Source organism: Eschrichtius robustus, chromosome X (assembly GCF_028021215.1).
Source record: "Eschrichtius robustus isolate mEscRob2 chromosome X, mEscRob2.pri, whole genome shotgun sequence".
NCBI classification, from domain to species: Eukaryota; Metazoa; Chordata; class Mammalia; order Artiodactyla; family Eschrichtiidae; genus Eschrichtius; species Eschrichtius robustus.
Window position 1 is genome coordinate 97,947,700 of NC_090845.1, and position 25,407 is coordinate 97,973,106.

General features: G+C 40.2%; 1 protein-coding gene across 2 annotated transcripts in view; it reads right to left on the reverse strand.

Annotated features, from left to right (window-relative positions):
* AMMECR1 (AMMECR nuclear protein 1) overlaps positions 1 to 25,307 on the reverse strand; it is a 109,015-nt gene extending 83,708 nt beyond the window's left edge. For both annotated transcript variants that reach the window (XM_068534026.1, XM_068534025.1), the window contains exon 1: positions 24,812 to 25,307. In XM_068534026.1, coding sequence (XP_068390127.1) covers positions 24,812 to 25,284 — 473 coding nt within the window. In that variant the 5' untranslated portion in view covers positions 25,285 to 25,307. The remainder of the gene's footprint in view (positions 1 to 24,811) is intronic.
* Between the last annotated feature and the right edge of the window lie 100 nt (positions 25,308 to 25,407).

Below are 25,407 nucleotides of genomic sequence, written 5' to 3' on the forward strand. Positions count from 1 at the left end.
GGTTCTTTGCGATAGAGCTTTAAAATGCTTTCTTTTATCTGTAACAGTATATATTTCTTTTGTATACATTATGAGTTCTTAAAATGCCCTTATGAAGGATTATTCTTATTCCCACATTTCAATATTCGGTGGAACCAAAACCCAATAACCGGCTTAAAATCTCACAAGGACTTCAGCTACTTTATTTTCTTCCTTTTAATAATTTAATGCTTAATATTTTTGAAATTGCAGCGCCCCATTATTAGTTGATTGACTTAATGACACACTCTTTTTCTCTCCTGCAAATGCAGTATATGTGGGTATTTTCATTCAAAATAATTTTTATTTTAAAACTTCGTGACACCTCTTGAAGTACCGACAGGCAGATTAAAAAATTCACTGCTCTTAACTTCTTTGCCTTAAGAAAAAATTTAAACAAAAATTTACTCAACCCTTTTATATAAAACAATATTCTATCTATGTAGGTAACAATGGAGTGAGGAGGGAAAGGGAAGGAAGCTACAAAGATGAAGACATGAGGTCTCTGCTATCAAAGGAGCTTAACATCCAACGTGGGAGAAGAACACATATACAAATCATAGAAGATATTCAATGACCGAGATATTGAGGAGGGGTGATGAGGACGTGCCAAGTCGGAAAGAAGACAGCTTCAAAGTTTGAAATTGGACCACTGACGCCACGCTGTAGATTTTCAATTACACTCCATTATCCCACACATGGATTCCCACTTAGGTGCAAAGAGATATACATGCAGTGATGCTAAATGCAGTTACCCAGGTTATACTCTGCTTTCCAAGCCACGCACCTATGGTGCTGCATCCACCCAGGGAGGGCACTTTTTTCAAATTCACACAAAGGCAACGTAGGTGCTAGCAGTGGCCCTGAATACATGGATAATTATTGTCTCCTGTCTTTCCCTCTGCCAGGAATGCTACAATCTAAATGTTCATAGATAAAGGACTAGTTAAATAAACTATGGTACATCCATACACCGGGATACCTTGCAGGCATTAAACAGAAACAGGCACTGGGGTCTACTTAATTATATTGCGGCGATCAGTTTCTTGGTGTTGATAACACACTATAGTTAAGGACGATATCACCTGTGGGAGAAGCTGGGTGATGGGTACATGGGATCTCTCTGCACTACTTTTGCAACATCCCGTTGAGTCTATAATTATTTCAAAATAAAAAGCTAAAAGAAAAAAATAGAAGAACCAGGCATTTCTCAGTGTGCTGATGCAGAAGTATCTCCAAGATTGACTCTTAACTGCAAAAAAGGTGTAGAATAGTATGTATGGTATGCTACTCCTTGTGCAAAAAAAAGGGTATGCATATGTACACAAATGCTAGTATATGCATAGACTATCTCTATAAAGGTACACAAGAAACTGGGTGGCAGCGGGGGAGAGGAACTGGGTAGCTGAGAGACAGGGGTGGGAAGGAGACGTACATCTTATTGTCCTCTTGGAATGTTTGAATTTCATACCATGTACACATACTACCTCTTCAAAAAGTTTATTCCAGGGACACAGTTTTCCTGCCAGAAGGTTTTAAAGTATCCCTTGCATCTGATGTATTCCCCTTCACCTAGTTTAAAAGGCCCAGGGGTTATGGGATGGGATTTAGGGATAGGTTCTTCCATTGACCCAGCACTGCGTGCATCCTGCTAGACTGTGAGCTAGCTCCTCCGGGGCAAGGGACCGAAGCATTAGCCGTTCCTGGCACAATGTCTGACATATCTTGGGACACAGATTTTCTTGAATTAATTTGACCTTTTATCTTGGCCCTTCCTTTTGACTTAACTCTTAAAACCCCACACCTAGGGCTTCCCTGGTGGCGCAGCGGTTGAGAATCTGCCTGCCAATGCAGGGGACACGGGTTCGAGCCCTGGTCTGGGAAGATCCCACATGCCGCGGAGCGGCTGGGCCCGTGAGCCACAACTACTGAGCCTGCGCGTCTGGAGCCTGTGCTCCGCAGCAAGAGAGGCCGCGATAGTGGGAGGCCCGCGCGCCGCGATGAAGAGTGGCCCCCGCTCGCCGCAACTAGAGAAAGCCCTCGCACAGAAACGAAGACCCAACACAGCCAAAAATAAATAAATTAATTAAAAAAAAACCCCACACCTAGATGGATTCTTTACCACTGATTCTGCCCCGGGAATGATGCTTAAAAAATTAGCTTCTCATTAGCATTCCCAGGTCAGCAACTGTTGACACCAATGCTCAAAAAGATGCAGGCTTATTCCAGTGAAGGCAAGATTTTTCATGGAAATATGGGTGATTTATAAATTTCCTTTTTATTTTAACATCTGTATGTCAATGAACAAGATGACTCTTCAGTCATCTTAGCTAAAATCTCCCACCCAGGCTCCTCACTCCCTAACTTCTATAGGGTTTATTTGTCCCTCTATAAGGTAAGACTTATTTGTAGTACAGTTATCTCAGTGCATAACTTAGCTCTCTTACTACAGTATAAACTTCTTAAGGGCAGGGAAGCCTTATCTATCTCATTATTCCCACAGTAACTAATATCTAGGTCAGTCATCTTTGAAGACAGTTCATTTAATTAACATTTCATAATTTAAAAATTAAATAACTTTAAAAATATCATTTAATGTAAAACTAACTAATTTGCTTAAAATAGCACAGTGGGTTTGTTGTGAGGGCAAATAAAAAGACTTTTACAAGTCTGTCATAGAAAGAAATTATGCTATCATAACATCCTTGAGAATGTTGCTCTGACTTCACGGAGGTGGAACCAGCACCTTCTTGATCTGTATACTAGAACCGTATCCTTTCTCCCTTCCTCAACCATGTACAGCTTGCTTCTAAGCTGAAACATTACTATGAAATTGCTAAGCTACTCGCTCTTTAAACTTGATAAACAATTGCTAAATAAGGAGACTAAGATCCCTAAGGGGAGAGAGAAGAAGATGGTAGTCCTTTCCGAGAGCACCCATTCAATAGCTTCCTACTTACAAGGAATCCTGTTTTGCCTGCTGGACATCTCTGATCCTGACAGCCAGTCCCCAGAAGCAGTGCAGTGCTTGTTTCATGTTACTTGCAGCCGGGTCAAGATCCATTCAGAACTGCTCAGAGCCTTTCATCATTTTGTCTGCCACATTACCTCTTCCTCAAATAAACAGAACTGAAAGCAAGTCAAAATTACAGCTGATTTTCTCCCCACAGGAACAAATCACCGATATTATAAGTTATAACGGGTTTTATTATCTGGAACTTTGTTAAGTCTACTCTGTAGTTCATTAGGTGAGTTAGGTTATGTTAAGTTCCAAAAGGTTAGGTTATACTAAAACTCTATTATAATTCTTATTTTTATTTTTAAAGCAAGCATTAATATAAAAGGCAACTGTTTTTCATCATGTTACAATCCTTCATACTTGTCCTTAATAGTAAGCCTTGATGAGGGCAGGAACCACATTTTACTTATCTTTGAATCTCCCACAGTGCCTTGGACATATAAAATTCTTAAGAAATATTTATTTGAATTAACTTTTTCAAGGATACATTGAATCTGCACATTGACAGATAATTCACTTCTAAAATTCAGACATTTCTATTAAAATGATTCAACTTTTTTATTGATGTGCCGTACTTATTTCAGAAAAAAGTAATTTTTCTCAGGTCTCTAAAGAGACGCCACCTGAGCTAAAACCAACTTTCTGGGCAATAGATATACATGTTTTTTGACAGATACTGCACATCAGATTGAAGGCCTCTGGGAATTAGTTCTCGAAGAGAGGCAGGCAAGCTTAGAGAGAGATTTTTTAATTGTCTTCAGTTCCTTGAGGGGTGTCATAAAATTATTAAACATATTAATTTTAATATCAAAAATAAATATATGCCATTAAGCACTTTTAGGAGAGAGGAGGGATATGTTATAAAACCAATGCTTGAGTATTATAATTCTCACAATGTTAGAAATCATACTAAGAAGAAACAGGCAAGGCTTAAACACTCTGGTGTAGTTTTCTCATCTTAGAAACCGGAATAAGAACAAACTCCTAATTCATGGGAACGTTCTGAGAATGATGATTATGAAGTTTTTTTTTAGTATTTTATTAAGGTCTTACAAAGAACCCAAAATATTCTACATAGATAATGTACTTGTTTACAGCATATAAAAGAAATTGTCACATAAAACTTAACTTTGAAAATAATCTGTAATCTCACTCCCAGAATCTAACCTGCATGTCAAAGCACTGAGATTTCTAAAACTAACTACCAAATTCTTACCTCCAGTTTGAGTCATTTTCTTAACGGCTGCCCTGGGAACTGTTTTAACATCTTAACTTTAAAAAATCTAGTTCAGGTTAATACCAGTCAATGTCAATAGTATACAAAATCTCCGTCCCTCCCCTTCCCCGTTAAGCTATTATTGTCATTCAGATTACCTCTTTATACGTGATAAACCCATCAACAGTTTTAGAATTACTGCTTTATGCAGCTCTCTTAAATCAAATAGGAGAAGAGTTACAAAGACACCTTTACGCAGCCTTTTATCTATGTAGTTATGTTTACCAGTGCTCTTTATTTCTTTGTGTGCATTCAACTTACTATCTAGTGTCCTTTCATTTCAGCCTGAAGGACTCCTTTTAGTATTTCTTGAAGAGCAGATCTGTAGCAACAAATTCTCAGTTTCTATTTATCTGGGAGTATGCTAATTTTTCCCTCATTTATGTTGGATAGTTTTGCTAGATACAGGATTCTTGGTTGACAATCCATTTCTTTCAGCACTTAAATACCTCATCCCACTGCCCTTTTGGCCACCATGGTTTCTGATGATAAATCAGCTATTAATCTTTTTTTTTAACATCTTTATTGGAGTATAATTGCTTTACAATGGTGTGTTGGTTTCTGCTTTATAACAAAGTGAATCAGTTATACATATACATATGTTCCCATATCTCTTCCCTCTTGCATCTCCCTCCCTCCCACCCTCCCCATCCCACCCCTCTAGGTGGTCACAAAGCACACAGCTGATCTCCCTGTGCTATGCGGTTGCCTCCCACTAGCTATCTATTTTACATTTGGTAGTGTATATATGTCCATGCCACTCTCCCACTTCATCACCTCTTACCCTTCCCCCTCCCCATATCCTCAAGCCCATTCTCTAGTAGGTCTGTGTCTTTATTCCCGTCTTGCCACTAGGTTCTTCATGACCTTTTTTTTTTTTCCCCCCTTAGATTCCATATATATGTGTTAGCATACTGTATTTGTTTTTCTCTTTCTGACTTACTTCACTCTGTATGACAGACTCTAACTCCATCCACCTCACTACAAATAACTCAGTTTCGTTTCTTTTTATGGCTGAGTAATATTCCATTGTATATATGTGCCACACCTTCTTTATCCATTCATCCGATGATGGACATTTAGGTTGCTTCCATGTCCTGGCTATTGTAAATAGAGCTGCAATGAACATTTTGGTACATGACTCTTTTTGAATTATGGTTTTCTCAGGGTATATGCCCAGTACTGGGATTGCTGGGTCGTATGGTAGTTCTATTTTTAGTTTTTTAAGGAACCTCCATACTGTTTCTCCATAGTGGCTGCATCAATTTACATTCCCACCAACAGTGCAAGAGTGTTCCCCTTTCTCCACACCCTCTCCAGCATTCACTGTTTCTAGATTTTTTGATGATGGCCATTCTGACCGGTGTGAGATGATATCTCATTGTAGTTTTGATTTGCATTTCTCTAATGATTAATGATGTTGAGCATTCTTTCATGTGTCTGTTGGCAATCTGTATATCTTCTTTGGAGAAATGTCTATTTAGGTCTTCTGCCCATTTTTGGATTGGGTTGTTTGTTTTTTTGTTATAGAGCTGCATGAGCTGTTTGTAAATTTTGGAGATTAATCCTTTGTCAGTTGCTTCATTTGTAAATATTTTCTCCCATTCTGAGGGTTGTCTTTTGGTCTTGTTTATGGTTTCCTTTGCTGTGCAAAAGCTTTGAAGTTTCATTAGGTCCCATTTGTTTATTTTTGTTTTTATTTCCATTTCTCTAGGAGCTGGGTCAAAAAGGATCTTGCTGTGATTTATGTCAGCTATTAGTCTTATTGAGACTCCCTTGTCTGTGACATGTTCCTTACCTCTTGCTGCTTCTAAGATTCTCTTAGTTTTTGTCTTTCAACAATTTAACTATCACGCATCCAGGTGTGTATCCTTCTGAATTTATCCTACTTTAAGTTCATCTTACTTTGAGTTTGTTGAGCTTCTTGGACGTTGTAGGTTAATGCTTTCATCGATTTGGGGAGTTTTCAGCCATTGTTCCTTCAAATACTCTTTCTGATCCCCCACTTCTCATTCTGGGACTCCTGTTATATGTATGTTGGTATATTTGATGGTGTCCCACAGGCCTCAGGGATCTGCTCATTTTTCTTTACCCTTTTTTTCTTTTTGTTCCTCAGACAGTATAATCTCAATCTATCATCAAGTTTGCTGATTCTTAATTCTGCCAGCTCGTATCTGCTGTTGAACCACTTTAGTAAATTTTTTATTTCAGTTATTAAAATTTTCAACTCCAGATTTTCCATTTGGTTCTTTTAAAAATAATTTCTATCTATTGATATTCTTTATTTGGCAAGACATTCAGAACTTTCCTTTAATTGTTCAGGCATGATTTCCTTTGAATATAAGGTTTGTTGTTGTTGTTGCTATTTGTTTGTTTGGGGACGTCCCTGGAAGAATTCTGTAAAGTCTGTATTCCCTGCCATATGTGGCCACTGGAAGTCTCTGCTCAGTTAGCTTAGAGGTCAGCTAATGATTGGACAGAGATTTTTCTAAAATGTCTTGAACCAATAGATCTTTCACCCCTTGCCAAGGGATCCCGTGTGTGTTGGGACATGCCTTCAATGCTCTGGCAGTTTACAACTCTGCCTTAGTCTTCATTTCCTATTTCTGCAGATTTTCAAGGTCAGCCAGAGGTGAGCAAACAGGGCCTCCTCAGATCTTTCCTGGGCATGCACCCAGGCCTGCACATGTGTATGGCCTTGTAGATACCCAGGAATATACTGGAGTTTTTTAAATCTCCCTATTTCATCTCCAGATCCTTCTTTTGAGTTTTTTGACCAGCCCCTTCTTTGCCCCTCCTGGTATCACTACCTCAGGCAGATGCAATGTTAAACAATTGCCCCTAACTGTTTTAAACAAATGTCCTGAGGATAAGACTTTTCCACTAAGCAAGGATGAGTCACATCAAGTTAAGACAAGCCTTGTGAATGGGGCCTTTTCATGGAGCTGCCAGACAGGTCAAACAGTTACAGTTCTATGGGGACAGGGATATTTGGGGAACTTGACCCTTCCAGTGGCTACTGGTTTTCATAGCTACTGTGTTTGCAAGGTTGCTGGTTTCCTTATGGAACTAGGGAAAGGGAGGTAGGATTAGGACAAGTTAAAACACAATATTCACTGTTCTTACTGAAAATAGGCTGTTTTTAATGAATAAATAAATGCTCCTAAAGTTGTTAGAAGCCTTTGGTTAATTTCCAGAATTCCAAAGAAAGTTGATTTTGAAAATTTTTGCCAGTTTTCATGTTGCTTTTTTAGATGAGTAGATTTTCTGAGGTCCTTACTCCAATATTCCGAAATCCCTTCTTTGAGTTTGAAAATCTTTCTGGGACTGGTGTCTTCCAAAAAGACTGTAACCTTCAGCTCTTAAAACTGCCCAGCAAAACATGTGGGATCCCTGGTGATATCTACACATAAATTTCTAGGTTAAAGTATTCGTGAACATCTATAAAATTTGAAGAGGGAAAATACGGTCAACCTATATTTACATTCCATTTTACCTGTGCCGACTACAAGGAAATGTATGTTTTTTGATAACAGACATGAAAAAAAAAATGCATTTACTGTTATAAGCATTTGGCTACATTTAAGTATTTTTAAAATATTGCTTCTTTTTAAAGATTCACATATTTTAATTTTACATAACAGAACATGAGAGACTATGACTTATCCAAGTCATGGTGGGACTGAAGGCATAGCATCTAATTCAATGCCTAGAGTCATAACAGATGAAAGGTTACTAAGAAAAGGTCTCAATGTATTTCTTAGATGAAATGAGGAAGACAGTGATTACAAGCTCTAAATCTTGACTTTTGTAAAGAATCATAAACACTTTAAAAACTCACTTTAATAGAACATTTACTATTTCATCACATACAACTGACTATTCATTATCATGTTGCCAAACCAAATTACAAGTTATGAAAGAGTCTGACAACAATGATAGCATTATCCTAATACTAAATTAGGAGATATCAAACATATTATAAGCGGTTCTTCATTTGGAGAGTTCTGGGGGTCCTGAATGAGTTTAGTTGCAGGTTCGATATGAAAAACGACCTGCTCATACCCTTGTGTGTATTGTATATGTTGCGGGGGTGCGGGGGCGGTGGCGCAGCGAATGAGAACCAACACATAAAGCTTTCCATATGACTTCCCTGCCCCTCAAATTAGCATCCAGAATTTGTACGTGAGACTCTGGGTTTGGGGGTCATGCTGCAGGGCAGAGAGGCATGTTGCTGGAAAAAAAACTGTTGAGTATCACTGACTTAATGTTTAAAACACAGTAAAAGTGATTACAAAGTCATTAAGCTCTTCTCTGAGAAAAACAATTTAAATTGACCAAATCTTCAATATAGAGGAATTCACTAATAAAAATCAACGATAGCAGTCTCAGTGCTATTTATGATGCTATCATTCATTCATAGTTTCACTATTCTAGTCTATACATATTTTTAAAAACCAGCATGAACATATGATAAAGGTATATAACATGATAAGTTTTCACTACTATGCATCTTTAGAATTCATGGACTTAGAATCTGCAATTTTAGGAATTTATGAGCAAGCATTACAGTCCTTGATTAAATAATTTTTCATTTTGCTGACATTAATATAAATAATTTGAATCTTATGTACTTTAAGGCCAATATGTGTGAATGAGTTGCTAAGTTAGTAAGTCTATCCTATCATCCAACCCGGCGCTGGATGTTTTCTTTGCATTGTAAACTAGGCAATAACTCAGGAAGTGATAAAAAAATTGTTTTTGAAAATAAATGGCCCCCAAATAAAGCAAATTTCTACTGCTGATGATTAATATAAGGAAATGCTTTAAGAGTCATAAAGCAGTGTTGGTCCTTAGCCAGAAGATATTAATTTTGGATAAGTTAGAGACTAATGTGTTGAATTCAGCTTTGACTCAGATCTATGACATAAACAAGTCTGCCATAAAACATTTTATGAGGGAAATGACACGCTAAAATATTATTTGTGCTTTCAGGATAACTCATAATCCCTTGGGTCAGGCTTCTTCAAATCTGCTTCTCTTCATCTAAATTATATTAATGGGAGAACAGACACATCAAGAATTTCCATAAAAACAAACAAAGGTATTCCTTTGGTTCACCAAATGTAGGCTATTCAGTGTGTTTGCTGACCCCCACCCCCCCAAAATGCATTCTTAGGCAATAGCTTAAAAACTCCTGACTGCAGAAGTACTAGGAAAGAAAGAAGCATTTATCTAAACATATGGAAACCTAGAGTTTAAAACAAAGCAGTAGAAAAAAATAAGTAAATAGTACCAAATAGCCTTCCAAGCATTCCAATCTTCTATAAGAATGGAATCATAGGTAAAAGATAAGCAGGTGATTAAAGCCTGTGCCATACCTCCTTGAGAACAATAAACACACGTTCTTACCCTCCTGCGCGTACAGCTACATGTAGCCAGGTCAGTCCCCAAATAACAAACAATATCAAATAAATCCACAAAGATCTTATGATGTCAATTATACACATAGAGATAAAGATACCCACTTTCAGGTAAAGCACAGGAAGGAGCACAATGGAACATCTCACTTATTCTCTGCTTTTAAACTGCCTGGAAAACCTAGAAATCTTTGAAATCTAGCACTGCCCTGAATTCAAAATCAGTCCAGTTAAACAGTGTTTATGTACTCCTTTAGATATTCAAATCCACTGTTTGAAAAAACTTGGAAGTCATACATTCACAACCTCTCTACCACCATCACTCCACCACCTCCCCAAACTGGAAGACTAGCAGGACCAGTAAATAGCTTTCTAGATAATGCAAAGTGGTTAAACACTGCTAGGATTTAAGTGGTCAAAATTCTATATATTATGCAGTTGCTACCAAGCCTTCCAATATTCAAGACGACTGCTTTCAAAACTGATGAAGCTCCACGGAAAAATTATGTTGAGGAAGGGAAAGAGAAGGATCCTCCTGGATCTGTGCTTCAGTTTTGGGGCGGGGGAGATTGGGAGACCAAAGTATTCAAATAAATATAACAACAATTCTGAAAACAGGAAAGCACCAGTGGCCCTGCTGGGCTCGTGCAAGTTATTTAAGTTAATAAAGGGTTAATGAATGGTTATCATGGGATGGCAAATAATTATAACTCTTCATGAAAGTGAAAGAAAGCTTCAAGGCTAAAACGCTCCTCTTCTGTAAAAATTGACCTGAATTTCTCTAGGTTGAACTGAAACAAACACAGCAAAGGTTCTAAGAACAGCCCATTGGAGACAGGAACCAGGACCCTTTGGACCTACACCCATTTTTTCACTTTAAAACGGGATTTGCTTGTTCTCTTGCCACAGCCAAAATGGAAAACCACTGACTTTTTTTTCCTTGATTGTGCTCTACACTATGGAGGCCACTGCCCATTTAACACGACTATTGTTTGAAGCCTGTGAAAAATGAAATTGGCATCTAAGTGGTTCAACCCTGTATAAACAAAATTACCTCTCCTTCCCCTGGCGTGGGCATGCACCTTTGTTAATAAAGATTTTAAGCATACTGAGAGTGATCAGGGACCTTTGTGTGGTCTGTCCTAAGAACCACTGGATTCCATTTGGCCTCCTACCCTACTGTATGGCAGGGGTCTATGATCACCTATATAGGCCAAAATCCATCTCTTCTCCAAAAAAGTTGATTCAAAAATATTTCACTACCCCTATTTTCTTTTAACATCTGGTATATCTTCACCTCACTGTAGTAACAAATAATTCAAGTTACAGATTATTCATAATTCAAGGCTATGACATCAGGGAGAGCTGATCTACTTATAAACATAACCTGACTACATAGAGAACACTGTTCATAAGCATTGTGCTAGTGTTGTTTTTTACTTCCTGAGTATGCTGGCACAACGTTCATGCTTATGTGGCTAGGACCTGTCAGAGATCAGTCTCATAGTTGCGAAATGATTTCCTTGTATTCTGAAACATATTCTAGAGAACAAAAAAAGTGAGTTACTAAAATAAAATTTTACAGGGATCACTGAAGAAGAATTTGGGGGTTCTAAACTTGTATCTTAATAAAATTAAAGACAAATTATCAACAAAAAACTGAGAATTTTGCTCTTTTGTCTTCAAAGAGCAATTGTTCAACAAAAAATAAAAATATGCTGTTCTATTGTAATTCAGGAAACTATTTTAGAGTTTTGCTTCTAAATAATACTATAAAACCTTTAAAGATTTTGCTTATATAGTTTGTGTCTTAAGAGTTGTAGCGTTCTCAAATAGGGTATGTTAAGAACCATAAGGAGGGGCTTCCCTGGTGGCGCAGTGGTTAAGAATCCACCTGCTAATGCAGGGGACACGGGTTCGAGTCCCGGTCTGGGAAGATCCCACATGCTGTGGAGCAACTAAACCTGTGCGCCACAACTACTGAGCCTGCGCCCTAGAGCCCGCGAGCCACAACTACTGAGCCCGTGTGCCACAACTACTGAAGCCCGCGTGCCTAGAGCCCATGCTCTGCAATGAGAAGCCCGCACACCGCAGCGAAGAGTAGCCCCCACTCACCACAACTAGAGAAAGCCCACACGCAGCAACGAAGACCCGACGCAGCCAAAAAAAAAAAAAAAAAATTAAAAAAAAAAAGAACCATAAGGAATACACCCACTAGACTAATCTAAAGCTAATTTAATAAATAACATCATTCAAAAATTAGTACACAATTCCCCTGTAATTATTATAATTCCCAGTATCTACCTTATGTGGGTTACATCTGCAACATCCAAGTAAAATTTCTTCATTAATTTATGGAGGAAAAAAGTGGCTTAAAGCCATTTAATTCTATAATAATTAGGGTGGTTTATTTTTTCAATTATATAATCTTTGCAGCTATTCAATTTTCCCAGCTTTATGTTTGAGATACTGAAGTTTAGAAGAAAAAAAAAGAACACCGAACATAGAAGGCACTCAGGCAAAGGGTGATAAAACCAATGTTAATCTAACTGACTTAACGTTGAATGTCTATCGATGAATGAAAGTACTTTGCCTACACAGCAGACTCCTACTTGTGTTATTTCCCAGTCTCTTGTCCAGGCTTCATGACATTCATGATATTAAAGAACCTGCTGAGGCCTAATTAACTGGACAAAAGGGAAACTTTACCAAGACAGAGGCAATTCACAAGCCATTAACAGTTAAAAATTGTCAACTGGCAGACCTTCATTTCCCAATGCCTGAATTACAGCAACAGTCTCGTGATGGATCCCCTTTCTTGCTAGGATCTCCCCCACTTCAAACTACCTTTGTGGCGCCCATTGACCACTGTCTAATGCTCATTCTGACCTCTGTATCCTTAAGTCGTTTCCCTGTCTAGAATGCTTGACCTATCTATGAAAAAGGCCAACCCAGCCGAATCCTACTTTGTCCACGAAGCCCTCCTATATAACCCCAGCCCACATTAGTCGTTGTCCAAACTCCTACAGACCTCATTGTCTCCATCACTCACTTGGCCATTAAGTCATATGTGACCTCATTACTTGTTTCCTGAATCTTGTCTCCTCAATATGACTGCAAGCTTTTTTAAATGCAGGAAGCATGGCTTATGTCTACTTTATAGATCACTCACCCGCACCCAAAAAGGAGCCTACCACAGTGTTCTGCCCACAACAGTTATATCACTTGTTGAACTGAAATATCAGAATTAACCATAATATGAAGAGCAGTACTAGCTTAGAATAAGAGATAGGTTTTGAGGTAAAACACACTGTCTTAAGATAATGCTGGCAAATAAATCCTGAAGCTTGAACAAATATTCATTTTTAAATGTCTATAAGCAAAGGGATAATCATGGTGGAATTTCTATTTTCTCCTTTAGAAGTGCAGAGCCATCTCTAAATGGAAGAAGTTAGAAACTGCTCCAAAATTCAAATGAATGCATTACAATTCAGTGCTATTACTTAAAAATGTCTGCACCTCTGCTAATGATAAAGAACCTCATACTGGTTGTGTAGACAACAGGGCAAATAAACAACTTTCAAGACCCATGACTTTACCATACCTATTATTTCACAGATGCCACTACCACATTTAGATGTGAGCTCTCCATTAGAAACAAATGTGTACACTGTAAGAAGCAATTTCAAAAAGTGCTTAACCAGTCTATACACACACATACGGACTGAAAGGCCTTACTTATAATATCCCATGAGGCAAGATGTCTTCCAATTTTCCATCTCTCTAGAAAACACATTTTTTCAGAAATATCAGGATTAACTGTCAAAACTAATGTTCTCCTTTAATGCTTTGGTCCCTCCTTCCACCTTTAAAAGTGGGTGAACAAGGGCCAAGCTCTGACCTGTCAAAGATGTTTCCTTATATTATTATTAGCAAATTCGTTAGAAAGCCCTAAAGAACAGAGGATGAGATAACGACCTAAAAGGAAAGCTAGAAAATCAAGCTCTGTTCAAATACAGGTAGTTGGTATTAAGTCTACTAACAAAGCAAATGATAAATGCCAGGTCAAATACTAACTGAAATGCTACTAGTTTGAAATGTTTTTTAAAAATTGTTGTTTCTGCCTCTAATGCCTTTGATCTAGTTTATTCATAATTTTCAGTAAGTTTGGAAAAATAATACCTCAAAGTCTAAATTAGGCTCTCTTGTAAGAGGGGGAAGGGTAAGCTGGGACGAAGTGGGAGTAGGCTTCATGCATCTCTAATGTGGGTTGGTAAGATTTTTAAAAGATTCTCAACATTCCTATGAAAACTTACTTGCTTGAGGTAGAGCCACTATTACGTACCTTTAAAAAGTAAGCTAAACATGGTGCTTATAGTTAACAGTACTGTACACTTACAAAATGTGTTAACAGGTTCGATCGCATGTTATGTGTTTTTTACCACAATAAGAATAAACTTGCCAAAATCAGTATACATCTATATGATTGAAGAGAAATTCATTAACCAAAAATAGCTGATACTCCAGTTACCTCTAAGAGTGTAATTTGCAAATTAAATCGACCATAGTGGGTCCTGTTAAGAGACACTGGAGATAAGGTACGGAAGAGCCGAGTATACTCAGTAGGATGCCTTCCTATGACTGCATTCTGCAATCAGACATTACACCTGGGTCTCTCCTTTCATAGTATCTGTTCCATAATCTTTGTGATGGAGAATAACTATGAGCAGCAAGCTATGTAAAAGAAACGTCATACATCTAAGGAGAGGCTATTAATACCTAAATACACAGGCCTAAAAATAAGACACATCTGAATACCTGAGGATTTATAACTATGTTCAAGGATAAATCAAGAAAAAAAAGATAATGACCAGAGAGTGGCTACATTTATCCATTTGGACTATACTTAAGCTACTTGTCCCACGGCTCCCAAACTTACCCAGAGGCCTCATTCTGAGGACACGATGTGAATGGTTTTCAACGTGGTCTCTAGGAAGCACTCGGGGGACCCGTACGCAAGTCCTCTTATGTTATTAAACTTCATGCCACGGCTCCCAAACTTACCCAGAGGCCTCATTCTGAGGACACGATGTGAATGGTTTTCAACGTGGTCTCTAGGAAGCACTCGGGGGACCCGTACGCAAGTCCTCTTATGTTATTAAACTTCATGCTGTGCATCTGTTGCTGATAGGAATCATTTCTGTTTAACCAGAGTGCCACGACTCTTGGTCCTAAAGGAGGGACACCTAGGTTTGTATCATGTAAAATACGCCTCTTGCAGCAGTCCCGCTCCAGACTCCACACTTGGTCTCTTTATCTGCCCTGAATCCAGGCATCACCTCACTTGACAACAATCTCATTTTTCTCCTTCCCTGATCCCCACCGTGCCCCCTACTCCTGCCTCCAGCCCTGTGTGACTCTCTGTCTCCACAGAGCCATGCTTTCTGTGTGGAAGGGTGGATTTCTGCAAAACAACTTGCCAAACAGGGCAATGGTTAGAGGACTTCGTAGAGTAAAATACACCGCACACCACCTATCACCTCATTAGTGTCAGAGAAATAGAAGCAGTATCATTCCCATTTGTTCTTGTGGGGTTTTTTTAAATTGACAAGGGTGTGGGGTAGATGGATCCAGGAAATGAACAAACATTTTCAACCACTGACTGCCTAGCCCCCTACTTCTACCATCAAAGAGCTATTCCACAAAATCAAGTACCTGGCCAACCTACTGGCAAGTTTTTTGTTTCTAATGCAAACAAAGCATGGGAGTTTCTGTTTGCCTTAATCATGGGGAACTTCATGAAATGCATCGAAAGGAATACTCTAACATAGAAAAAAGGCCAGAAGACTTCATGAGATTCTTCTTTAGTGAATAAATCACCAACACCGTCTTCCACGTACCACCTTAAAAAAAAAAAAAGTGAAAAGAGCACCCAGCATCTAAACACTTACCTCACTGTTGTTCAAAATCAGGATACAGAGGGTATTTGTCTTACTACAATGAGGTTTGTACTGAGGTCCAAGTTGTACCAGAGATGTAACTTATTTGCACCCAAACCACCTATACCTAACCATGTGGTCTTTAGGCTACATAAGCAATACTACTGTCACAGAGAAGAAGCACACCAACGTGACTAGCACATGAGCATTTCTTTGAGGCAGACACAGTGCTGTGGCCGTTAGGCTGACAGCACCAAAACCGATTTTTCATAGATCCCATACTATGAGAATGACTCAAAGATCCACCAGTGCCTGAAGCAAAGCAGAGAATCTGGTGTCACCACCTTGCAGCAATCCAAGATCTCACTATAAGATATGTTACTAGAATTGTGTGTCATATGCTTACAGAAAGCATATGGAATGGCAAGGCGAGCTACATAGGCAGTTAAGTCAATCTCACTCCTTTCCATTACTAGAGAGCTGGTCAGCATCTTCTGGCAGGATATTGCATAATACAGTCAACTGTGCTCTCCCAGCATTGCATGTGGCTTTGGGTCACAGTGTGGATTATCTGTAAAATGAAACAGGGGAAAGGCAAGAATCATCAAGACTATCACAGACCTTATTTTAAAAACTAATATTACTGGACTGAATGTCAATATTATGACATAGTATGAGTGTGTTTCATGTTTGGTAATTGCAATCATCGTTGCTTTTGTTGTGGTCATCCATGTACAATGCTTGGTGTCAGTCTATTTATCTCTTGTAAAAATAAAATACAGTGTGTGTGTGTGAAAAAAAAAAAAAAAAGGAAAAAAAAAAACAAAACTAATATTAGCAGGCAGTGGACTCAAGCAGAACTTTTCACATTTGCCTATCCACTGAAGATTGCAAAGATCACAAAGCAATATGGCTACTCCTGTCCACTGATAACATCTCTCTTTCATTGCTGAGCAAAGCTGCAAAACAGATCCAGCTTGATTCTTTATTTTCTAAGCTTGAGGACATAGGACCTAGAATCTAGTGCCAAACAGTACTCGCAGTCCTTCACAAATTTCCTTTAATCCAAGGCCTGAAACTATTGGTTGGCCAAAAAGTTCGTTCGGGCTTTTCTGTAAGATCATACGGAAAACCCTTGAACGAACTTTTTGGCCAACCCGATACAAGTTTCTGAGATGGTCCTCCACGAGGCTCTATTTTGTTGACAACTGTGCTGTGATAAACACATAAGGAAATATAAGAGTCACTGAGTGCTTTCAAATTGATAAGCCTGAAGACTGAGAAAATGTATAAACCTACATTAGGGAAACCCAACATTCTGTCAGGTATTTTTACTAGCAAGACAAAGCTTAAAACTATCACTGATCTCTACCCATTTCGGCAGTTCAAAGTCACAACTGGGGAGACAGGGAGGCTGGAGAGATCCCAAGATCATCACAATAGCTCTTTGCTGCTCTGTGGTTCTGTTAATTAAAAAAGAAATGACATTTGCTAACTGCCAACACTTGAAATATACATATTAAGAAATCTGATTTCAGGTGACCAACTATTTGTTTCATCCCATCCCCTCCCCCACCATGTTTTTAACTGACACCACCATCCTCCTGGTTTCTCAGACTTACAAACTCTGAATTATGTTCAAAGCCTCACTTGCCCCAGCAATGGGAATTTCGTAGATTTTTTTTTTCTGCAATGCCTCTTTACTCACATGCCATCACCTGATTTCAGATCCTCATCCAAGAGCTCTCTCAGCTACCTTTATACGTGATCCAAATTCGATCAAACCAACATGTCTTCTCCTCCTTTCTCTCAAATTAGATAACAGTTGGGAATAGGTGAAAGGTGGGCGGGGTAGGTTCTTACACTTGGGATCAAATTTCATCGCCATTCCAACAGAGCTGTTGAACAAACTTTTCCTGAGCACAAGAATAGCTAGGCACAGAGCCAAGAAAAGAAGAGGCAATGGTGGAAACCAAAAAACAGGTGAGCTGCAATCTTTCCACTCCTACACAAAACTTGGTCCTAGAGTGCGAGTCTCTGCATACACTGACAACTTCTTCCACTTCTTGATTTTTCAACATTCCTTTATTCACAAACTCTGTCCCTGGGGCGCATTCCCTACTTTCGCAACGCCAGTTTTCCTCCTGCCCTCATTTTTCCTCCTGCCCTCATCACCTTAAGCCTCGCTGGGCTCCCCTGCCTTGAGACTCTTCTCCTTCCAATTCATCCCACATTCTAGAGGACTCGTCTGCAAATTCTGTTCCCTTCCTAACATGGGAAGCTATAATCAGATCCAATATTTCTTATCCAGCATTCCCAGAGGGTTCCCAAGACAAAAGGCTACTTTCCATTTCCTTGAAGTTTTATGATCTTAGAGACCAGAGCAAGGGGATTGGTATGGCGAACGCTGAGTGTGCAAGTTGCTGACTGAAGACAGCTGCTGGGAATCCCCAAGTGCTGTGGCAAGGGGTGTGGCGGTGACAGCAACTGGTTTGAGAACAACCAAGTAAGACTTCCAGATCTACTGGTCATACCGACTCTTACCAATAGTCTCTGTACTTCTGCCATTTAAAACCTTGGCTGAAAAGTTGTCTTCTCCCAAAAGCCTTCTTCCTGAGCACTCCTTTACCCCACGTCATTACCATGCTTAGGTACAACATTTTTCATGTATCTAATTCACCCGTAATCATGTATACATTGCTCTGTAAGCATTTTAAGAAACTTTGATATCTGTATCATATCTTGAACAAGACTGTGAGTTCTGTGAGGATAGAACTATTTCTTCTATTTCTCTAGTTTCCATCCACGGAACTCAGCATAATGTATATGCTAAAAAAAACAAAAAACAAAAAACGGGTTTTTTCCCCAGTGACATATAATTTCCACTCAGCTACTCAACACTAACATTTTTAAGGTTGAGCAAGTTTGAAAGTATGATACATTAAAAGCTGCAGAAAATACACCCACACTTGATAGAAAAGATGCCACTTATAGTTGGACCAAACATAAAATACGCCCCGCCCAACCAGCTATATTATTGCCCCATACTTTTTCCTCTGGGCGCTTTTCTTTCTACTACATAAGCTTGTGGCTCATTTTTGCTCTTAGCAACACTAACTACAGAAGCTCAACTCTAAATAAGTTTACTGTTGGGAATCTACTCTTCCCACCTACACAACCACTGGCTTCCCACACTGTTTCCAGTGTCCTGTGAGCGACTGCCCAATTACTGATTGTGGAAAGACAGCTTACACACTGAAGGTCCATTCTTGGCAGCCCCTGGGTTTTACTGCTGGTCCTCACTCACTTAGCTTAATTGATTCAGAACAGTATCAAAAAGAGACATTATTACACAAGTTTGGGGAAAAAAAGACTATTTAAGAAAATTTAAATGCAAAAGCCCTGGTCATTGTGCTGCTTTAAAACAGGCAAGCATGTGTGACATGGAGAGAACAGAAAAACGCCTATTGAAATAGGGAACTTTGACTAATCTCATTGCACAAGTTTTAGTGTTTCACACATATACATTCTCAAAAAGATGGTCTGTTAATGGGAAGCACAACTGACTTCAAAATTATAATAAATTGCCATAATAGGGTATAGTGTTTTAACGCAAATACAATTTCAAAAAGTGTACAGTCTTTTAAAGACAACAATGTGAATGTTAGTATGTTTCTGAGAAACACATACTAGAAAAAAGCAACTTATGCATGGGCTAACAGAGCATTTTTCTCTTTCTCAGTAGTGGTCCTTCTTCCCACTGGACTGAGAGGTCCCAGCAGAGGTTCCTTCTTGGTTGCTACCCACTAACTGGGACCTGAACACAGCACAAACACAATACATAAGCAAGAAAAATCATGAGCTAGACTATCACTCCCTTTGGCCACATGGGGGAGAAGGTAAAATTAGCAACGAGTTTTCCTTTGTAACTAAATATACCTTGCCCTACGTACACCTTTATGCATGGATATAAAAATAATTTTGTAATTTATATTTCTACATCCTACCATTTCAGTCACTGATGGTTTTTACAGCATAAATGACAACTGGGGGCATGCCTGCTTTTTTTTTCCTATCAGTAAAGACAGGACACCGGACTGCCTTCCAATGGAAATCAACACTGTTGCAAAACAACCCATATAACACATCCAAAAATGCTCAACAATTTTTCAGACAATTTTTTTAAAAAAAGAAGAACTATATGTTATGACCATTACGCTAGCGTGGATAAGGAAATCTGTACTGGCTTAGTAGCATCATCCGCAAGAAACACATACACCTTCCGGCCATTCTGGTCAGTCTTCACCCAAAGAGGACATACTAGAAATGTAACAGTTTGTGTTTCAAATGCTGATTTAATATCACTTTGACCTGAGCTGCACTATCAAATCATCTTTTTTACTAACATGCGATAGGATTGTTACTGTTCTGGTGAAACAAAGTGCCTACCTCTCACCTCCCTAGAGCAACCCAATTCCTCCCAAGCACACAGAGAAACAGTAATTTGACTACTGCAACAAGAAAAAGGTAATTGTTCAAACACCTGATCAGAGTCTCTCAGAATCTGCGTGTCCAGGAGTGGATTTTTAAAAAATACATTTTGTTCACTGCAATGGAAAAGCCACACTTATTGATGTTTAATAGTAAAACATATTCTATGTGCTATGGTCTATACAGAATGTAGTATTGCATTAACTTCAAAGGTGGTAAGAAGACTAAAATTAAAAGTTCATGGGATGTGACATGCAACACAGCATTAAAGATATAAAGACTGAACAATCCCAGTCCCTTAGCAGGATCCTTTTATATTTCTTTGTTAATGAGGGAAATTCTTAAAATGCAATCCAGCAAGCGTAAGTGTAAGTAAAAGCTTTCAAAATCTCATCACAACATGTTATTCAAGCGAACTAATCATCAAAGCATTTTTTATGGGAACAGAGGGGGACTTTACTTACTAAAATCAATACAACTCACTTCAACATATACTTGAGCTGCTTTTAATTCCTAAAACGTGCCCCCCACGTTTAACAGTTTCTGAAAAAAGACCGAAAATCGTACCGCAGGTTTCCAGGCGAGGGTTTCCTCCCTGCCAACCCCACCTCGGACTGAAACCATCCCAAGAACCTCAGACTCTTATGATGATCTTGGCAGCCTTCAATCTCCCTGGTGCTAAGTTAGAAAGACCACGATAAAGTATACTAACACGGAAGCAGGAAGTTTTATACCGGGAACTGACAGTGAAAACTGCCCTTCCCTTACAGTTGCTCAACTACTTTATTCAGGTCTTCACCGCTCTCTAAGCCAGTGGGTCTCAACTTGTGGTCCTGGGAACTGTAGCGGCAGCAACACCAGGGAGCTTGTTAGAAATGCAAATTTACGGCTCCACCCCAGACCGACTGAATCAGAAGCTCTGGGAACGGGGCCCAGCAATTTGTGTTTTAACAAGCACCACAGGAGCTTATGATGTACCCTAAAGTTCGAGAACCACTCCTCCCCAAACTTTAATGTGCATACGAATCACCTGGGGAGCTTGTTAAACTGCAGATTCAAATTCAGCAGGTCTGAGGTGGGGGTCTGTGAACCTACATTTCAAACAAGTCCCCAGGTGATGTCTTCTGCAGACCACACTGCAAGTGTTTCCCAAACTGGCTGTTTACCAAAAATCACCCAGGGTGCTCATAAAATCCGAGTACCCAGGAACCACCCCAGACCAAATTAATCAGAATCTCAGGAGAAAGGCCTAGTCGAATACAACCACTGGTTCTCCTCCTCAGCTGCATGTTAAAATCACCTGGAGAGCTTTTAATAATCCTGATGCCCAGGCCCCATCCAAGACCAATTAAATCAGAATCTCTGGGGTTGGGACCCTGGCATCCATATTTTTTAATAATTCTTCAGTGATTCGAACGTGCATCCAAGGTTGAGAGCGACGGTTCTGGAGTCTAACTGGCTCGACACCTGGCACAGTGGATCCCTTTATGGTAGCAAATGGTTTCCTATAACGTGGCTGTGTTCCCATCTATTCAATATAAATCTAAGAGCTCTGACTTTGAACAGTAAAATGCACCTAAAGTCATTTTTTTAATCATGTCTTGAATCTTAGTTCTGTGGGCAAATGTGGCTGTGCAACTGAGACCAAGGATTCAGTAATTCATTCCTCACTTTGAACACAAATGTTACCTGCCTTCCAATAAACAGATTTCCACTGTCCTCCCAAGTCCCAGCTACTGCTACCTCTTCGCAATGAGGTAGGTACTCCAAGAAACAGCAGCAACAGTGAAGAATTTGTATCTACACAGCCTTTTCCTATAGTGACATCCTCCCCGCCAAACCTGAAACAGATAGATCACTGGAAATCTCTAATAACCTTCCAGAGTGGAAGGGTCACTGATGAAGCTAGAACTTCTAAGCCTATAAAAGGCAGATTTCACCAGTGACAGACATTTTGACAGAAAGGTCCTGGGAAGGGATGAAAACGGTGTGCTTTCCCACAGGCGAGTGTGCCACTGTCGAAAGCACGTCTTCTGGTGGACAGAGAGACAGGACCTGAAACAGCACTGCTCATGACACCACGATCCTAATAACTCTGACGAAAAAAACAAAAGCAATGTGCCTATTTCTGTCTTATGGCCCCCAGCACCAAGCCACACTAATAAGTACACAATGCTATTAAATATGTAAAACAGAAAGAAAATGGGTTCTGGTTACTAAGGCACTGTCAAGTGATTATAGTTATTTCACTCCCATAATCAAACACTGCTTTTAAGAAACTTTCCTGAATTTTTCCACCGTCCACCTCAAAAATGACTTTAAGATAAATGAAAATAAGATGCAGTCCTCTTTCCGCTTAAGTGAACTTTCCTTCTCCCCTTGGTCATGTTCAGCGGCTCTTCTAAATTCGTTGTTTGGTAGAATACATGACACAGCCAAGGCCTGCTAAATAATAGTTATTCTTCTTCCACCATCATTTCAACATATCCACGGTGGTCAAAAGGGTGTCTTATTTTTTCTGTTTAATTCCATGAAAAAGACATCCAGTGGGTGGACTATTAGAGGAGAATCAATACCTAAATACGTGTGCAAAGTAGCCACTGTTAAATGACATTTTCAAAAGCATTTTCTGTATGAGCTGGTCAAGCTCACTCTCCTTTTAAAATTCTTGGTACAGTCATTCAGTGAACCCAAACTCACTTTAAAATGTGTGAAAATAGCACCTCCTGAAAGTGTGTTCGCATATGCTTTGGAGCAATGGAGCGTGAATAGTAAAACAGCCTTTGCCAAACTCATATAACTAAACAGGAGTGAATTTTTTTTTTTTTTGCAGTCCCATGACTTTGCTGAGCCAACCTATGTATCATCCCCGGACTGGCTTTAATACATCATAGACATCCAAGAGAAGACAGAAAAGTCACAAATAAGTGACTCAACCTAATAAATATTTCATAGGTTTTCTTTAAACATGGCAGTCTTTTTCAAAACGAATTCTACTTCTTAACCAAAAACTAAGTTGGCTAAGTACAGGTGTGGGTTTAGGATTTAAGCTTTTAGAATTAAAACTATGAAACTTATCAAGATATTTAATTTATTTGACAAAGTATCAGTCTCTATGCTCTTTCATGCATTTCTTATGAACCAATGCCCAAAGAGGAACCAAGTCTGAAAGAAAAAGCACAGACCACAGAAGAGTGGCAAAAATACAAAATTAAATACATTTCAAGCATCAAAGCCAAAGAAAACAAACGAAGCAAATTTATAATTTCCAGGACACTTTGTTGTAATTTCCACTTTACATATTAATTGAATATTTTTAGTCTAGGCAGAAGTGTTTATACGTATCCAGTCACAGTCTAATCCCCTAATCTCACAAAATGAAAAGAAGCAGTTTAAAAAGAACATCAATTCGGGTATTTATGATATGGGGACAAGGGGCACTTGTCTTAGCTAGAAAAAGGGTTGATGCTTTTCAGTATAAGTTTCACTGAAATTTTTCTCTATTATTTTTCCTGTTGATGCTAAGTACTCATAATAAAAACAATCACCCTCTTTGTCATTCTGCCCTTCCTTGGGCTTTACATTCTGTCTAGCGTTTAACTCAAAAAGTCAGTTTACACTCAGTTTACACATTAAAAAAACAACATATGCCCCGTCTCCCACACATCCAAGCGGACAGGGACCAGAATTAACCTGGCTTTTAGCTGTAACAGTGTTATTTTAAATAATCTCAACCACACACTTGAAGGATAAAATAACTAAAAGGACAAAACCGAAGGAAACCGTAAAAATTCCTACACACTTACTGTTCAACTATTTCTCGAACTGTCGAGCCTAACACGGGTTTCTTAAAAGTGAAATCGACACAAAAGCGAATGTACGCTTAATGTACAAACTGACAGTGGCTCTATGGGGACAGCTCTCTTTGAATGAGCTATTACCCAGACGGTGAAATGAAAAAAAAAAAAAAAAAAGTCTCACTCTTTAAATGTGAGAGAGCCGGCGGTGCGCTTCACTAGAAACACATTTTAATGGGTATGTTCGGATAAAAATAGGTACTAAGGGAAAATGTGCTTTGAAGGAAACCTCCTCCCTCCCCAGGACACAAGGAAACCCGAAAGAAAAAGATGGGTAAACTTCATTGGCTCCGCAGCTAAGTTCCATCACTAGCAGAACAGAAGTTGGATAGGTGCTATTTTTCACGCTGCAATGGAAGAGTAACTCTCCATGTGCAAGGTACGCGGGGCGGGAATACCGGCGGGGCTTTCACAGGGGGTCAAGGAAACCCAAGCCAGGAGAAGTCAACATCGTGAGGGAACCAGACCTCCCAAGCCCGGGCGAATGAGACGCAGGGTGGCGAAGGAGAGGAGAGGGTCAAAACTCCTCGAAGTTACCTCAAAGAGAAAGTGAACACCTCTGGGAACCAGCGCGCCATCTCTCGCGGCAGCACCCCGCTCCAAGTGTGAGGCGCTTGCCTCTGAGGGCAGAAAGCGCGGGGTGCCCTTACTCAGAGCGAGCGGCTCCGGGGACCCGGGGCAGCGAGAGGGGCAGGGGCAACGGCCGGCGGGGAGGCTGACTCGTACTTTACCTCAACTCTGAGCCCCATCCCGAGCGCAAGGGAGAGGGCGGCGGTGGGCACGGTACTCACTAGGGCTCGTTGGTGAACCGGGGGGTCCGGGGCTGCTGGTATCCGTACAGGTGACAGTAGAGCACATCGAAGCAAAAGCAGCACATCTCCGCTGACACCACCATCTTCCGGGAGCCGGGCGATGAGGACGAGGCGGAGGACGACAAGGAGGGCGAGGGTGAGGTGGCGGCGGCCGGGGGAGAAAGTAGGGTGCCCACTCCGCAGCTCGGAGGGGGCGACAGGGAGATTCCCCCGCCGCCGCCGCCGCAGCCCTGAGGGGGAGAGAGGGTACAGCCGCTGCCGCTACCTCCTCCGGCTAGACCTCCTAGCCCGTTGAGCCGCGTACCGGCGCCTCCTAGTCCCAGCTCCCCGGCTCGGCACTGGCTCTCTCCGCTGCAGTGGGAGGAGGAGGAGGCGCCACCACCGCCACCAGAGCCAGAGGGGGGCGAACTGGACAGTTTCTGCTTCTTCACCCCGCAGCAACCCGCCGCCATCTTGGAACACTCTCCCCCACGCAGCGCTTCCGACCCATAAGTGAGGCGAGCTGGCGGCGGGGGCGAGCACGCTGCGGCCCCGGACGCCGGGGGCGCGCCTGGGGCTCGCGGGCCACGCGCGCG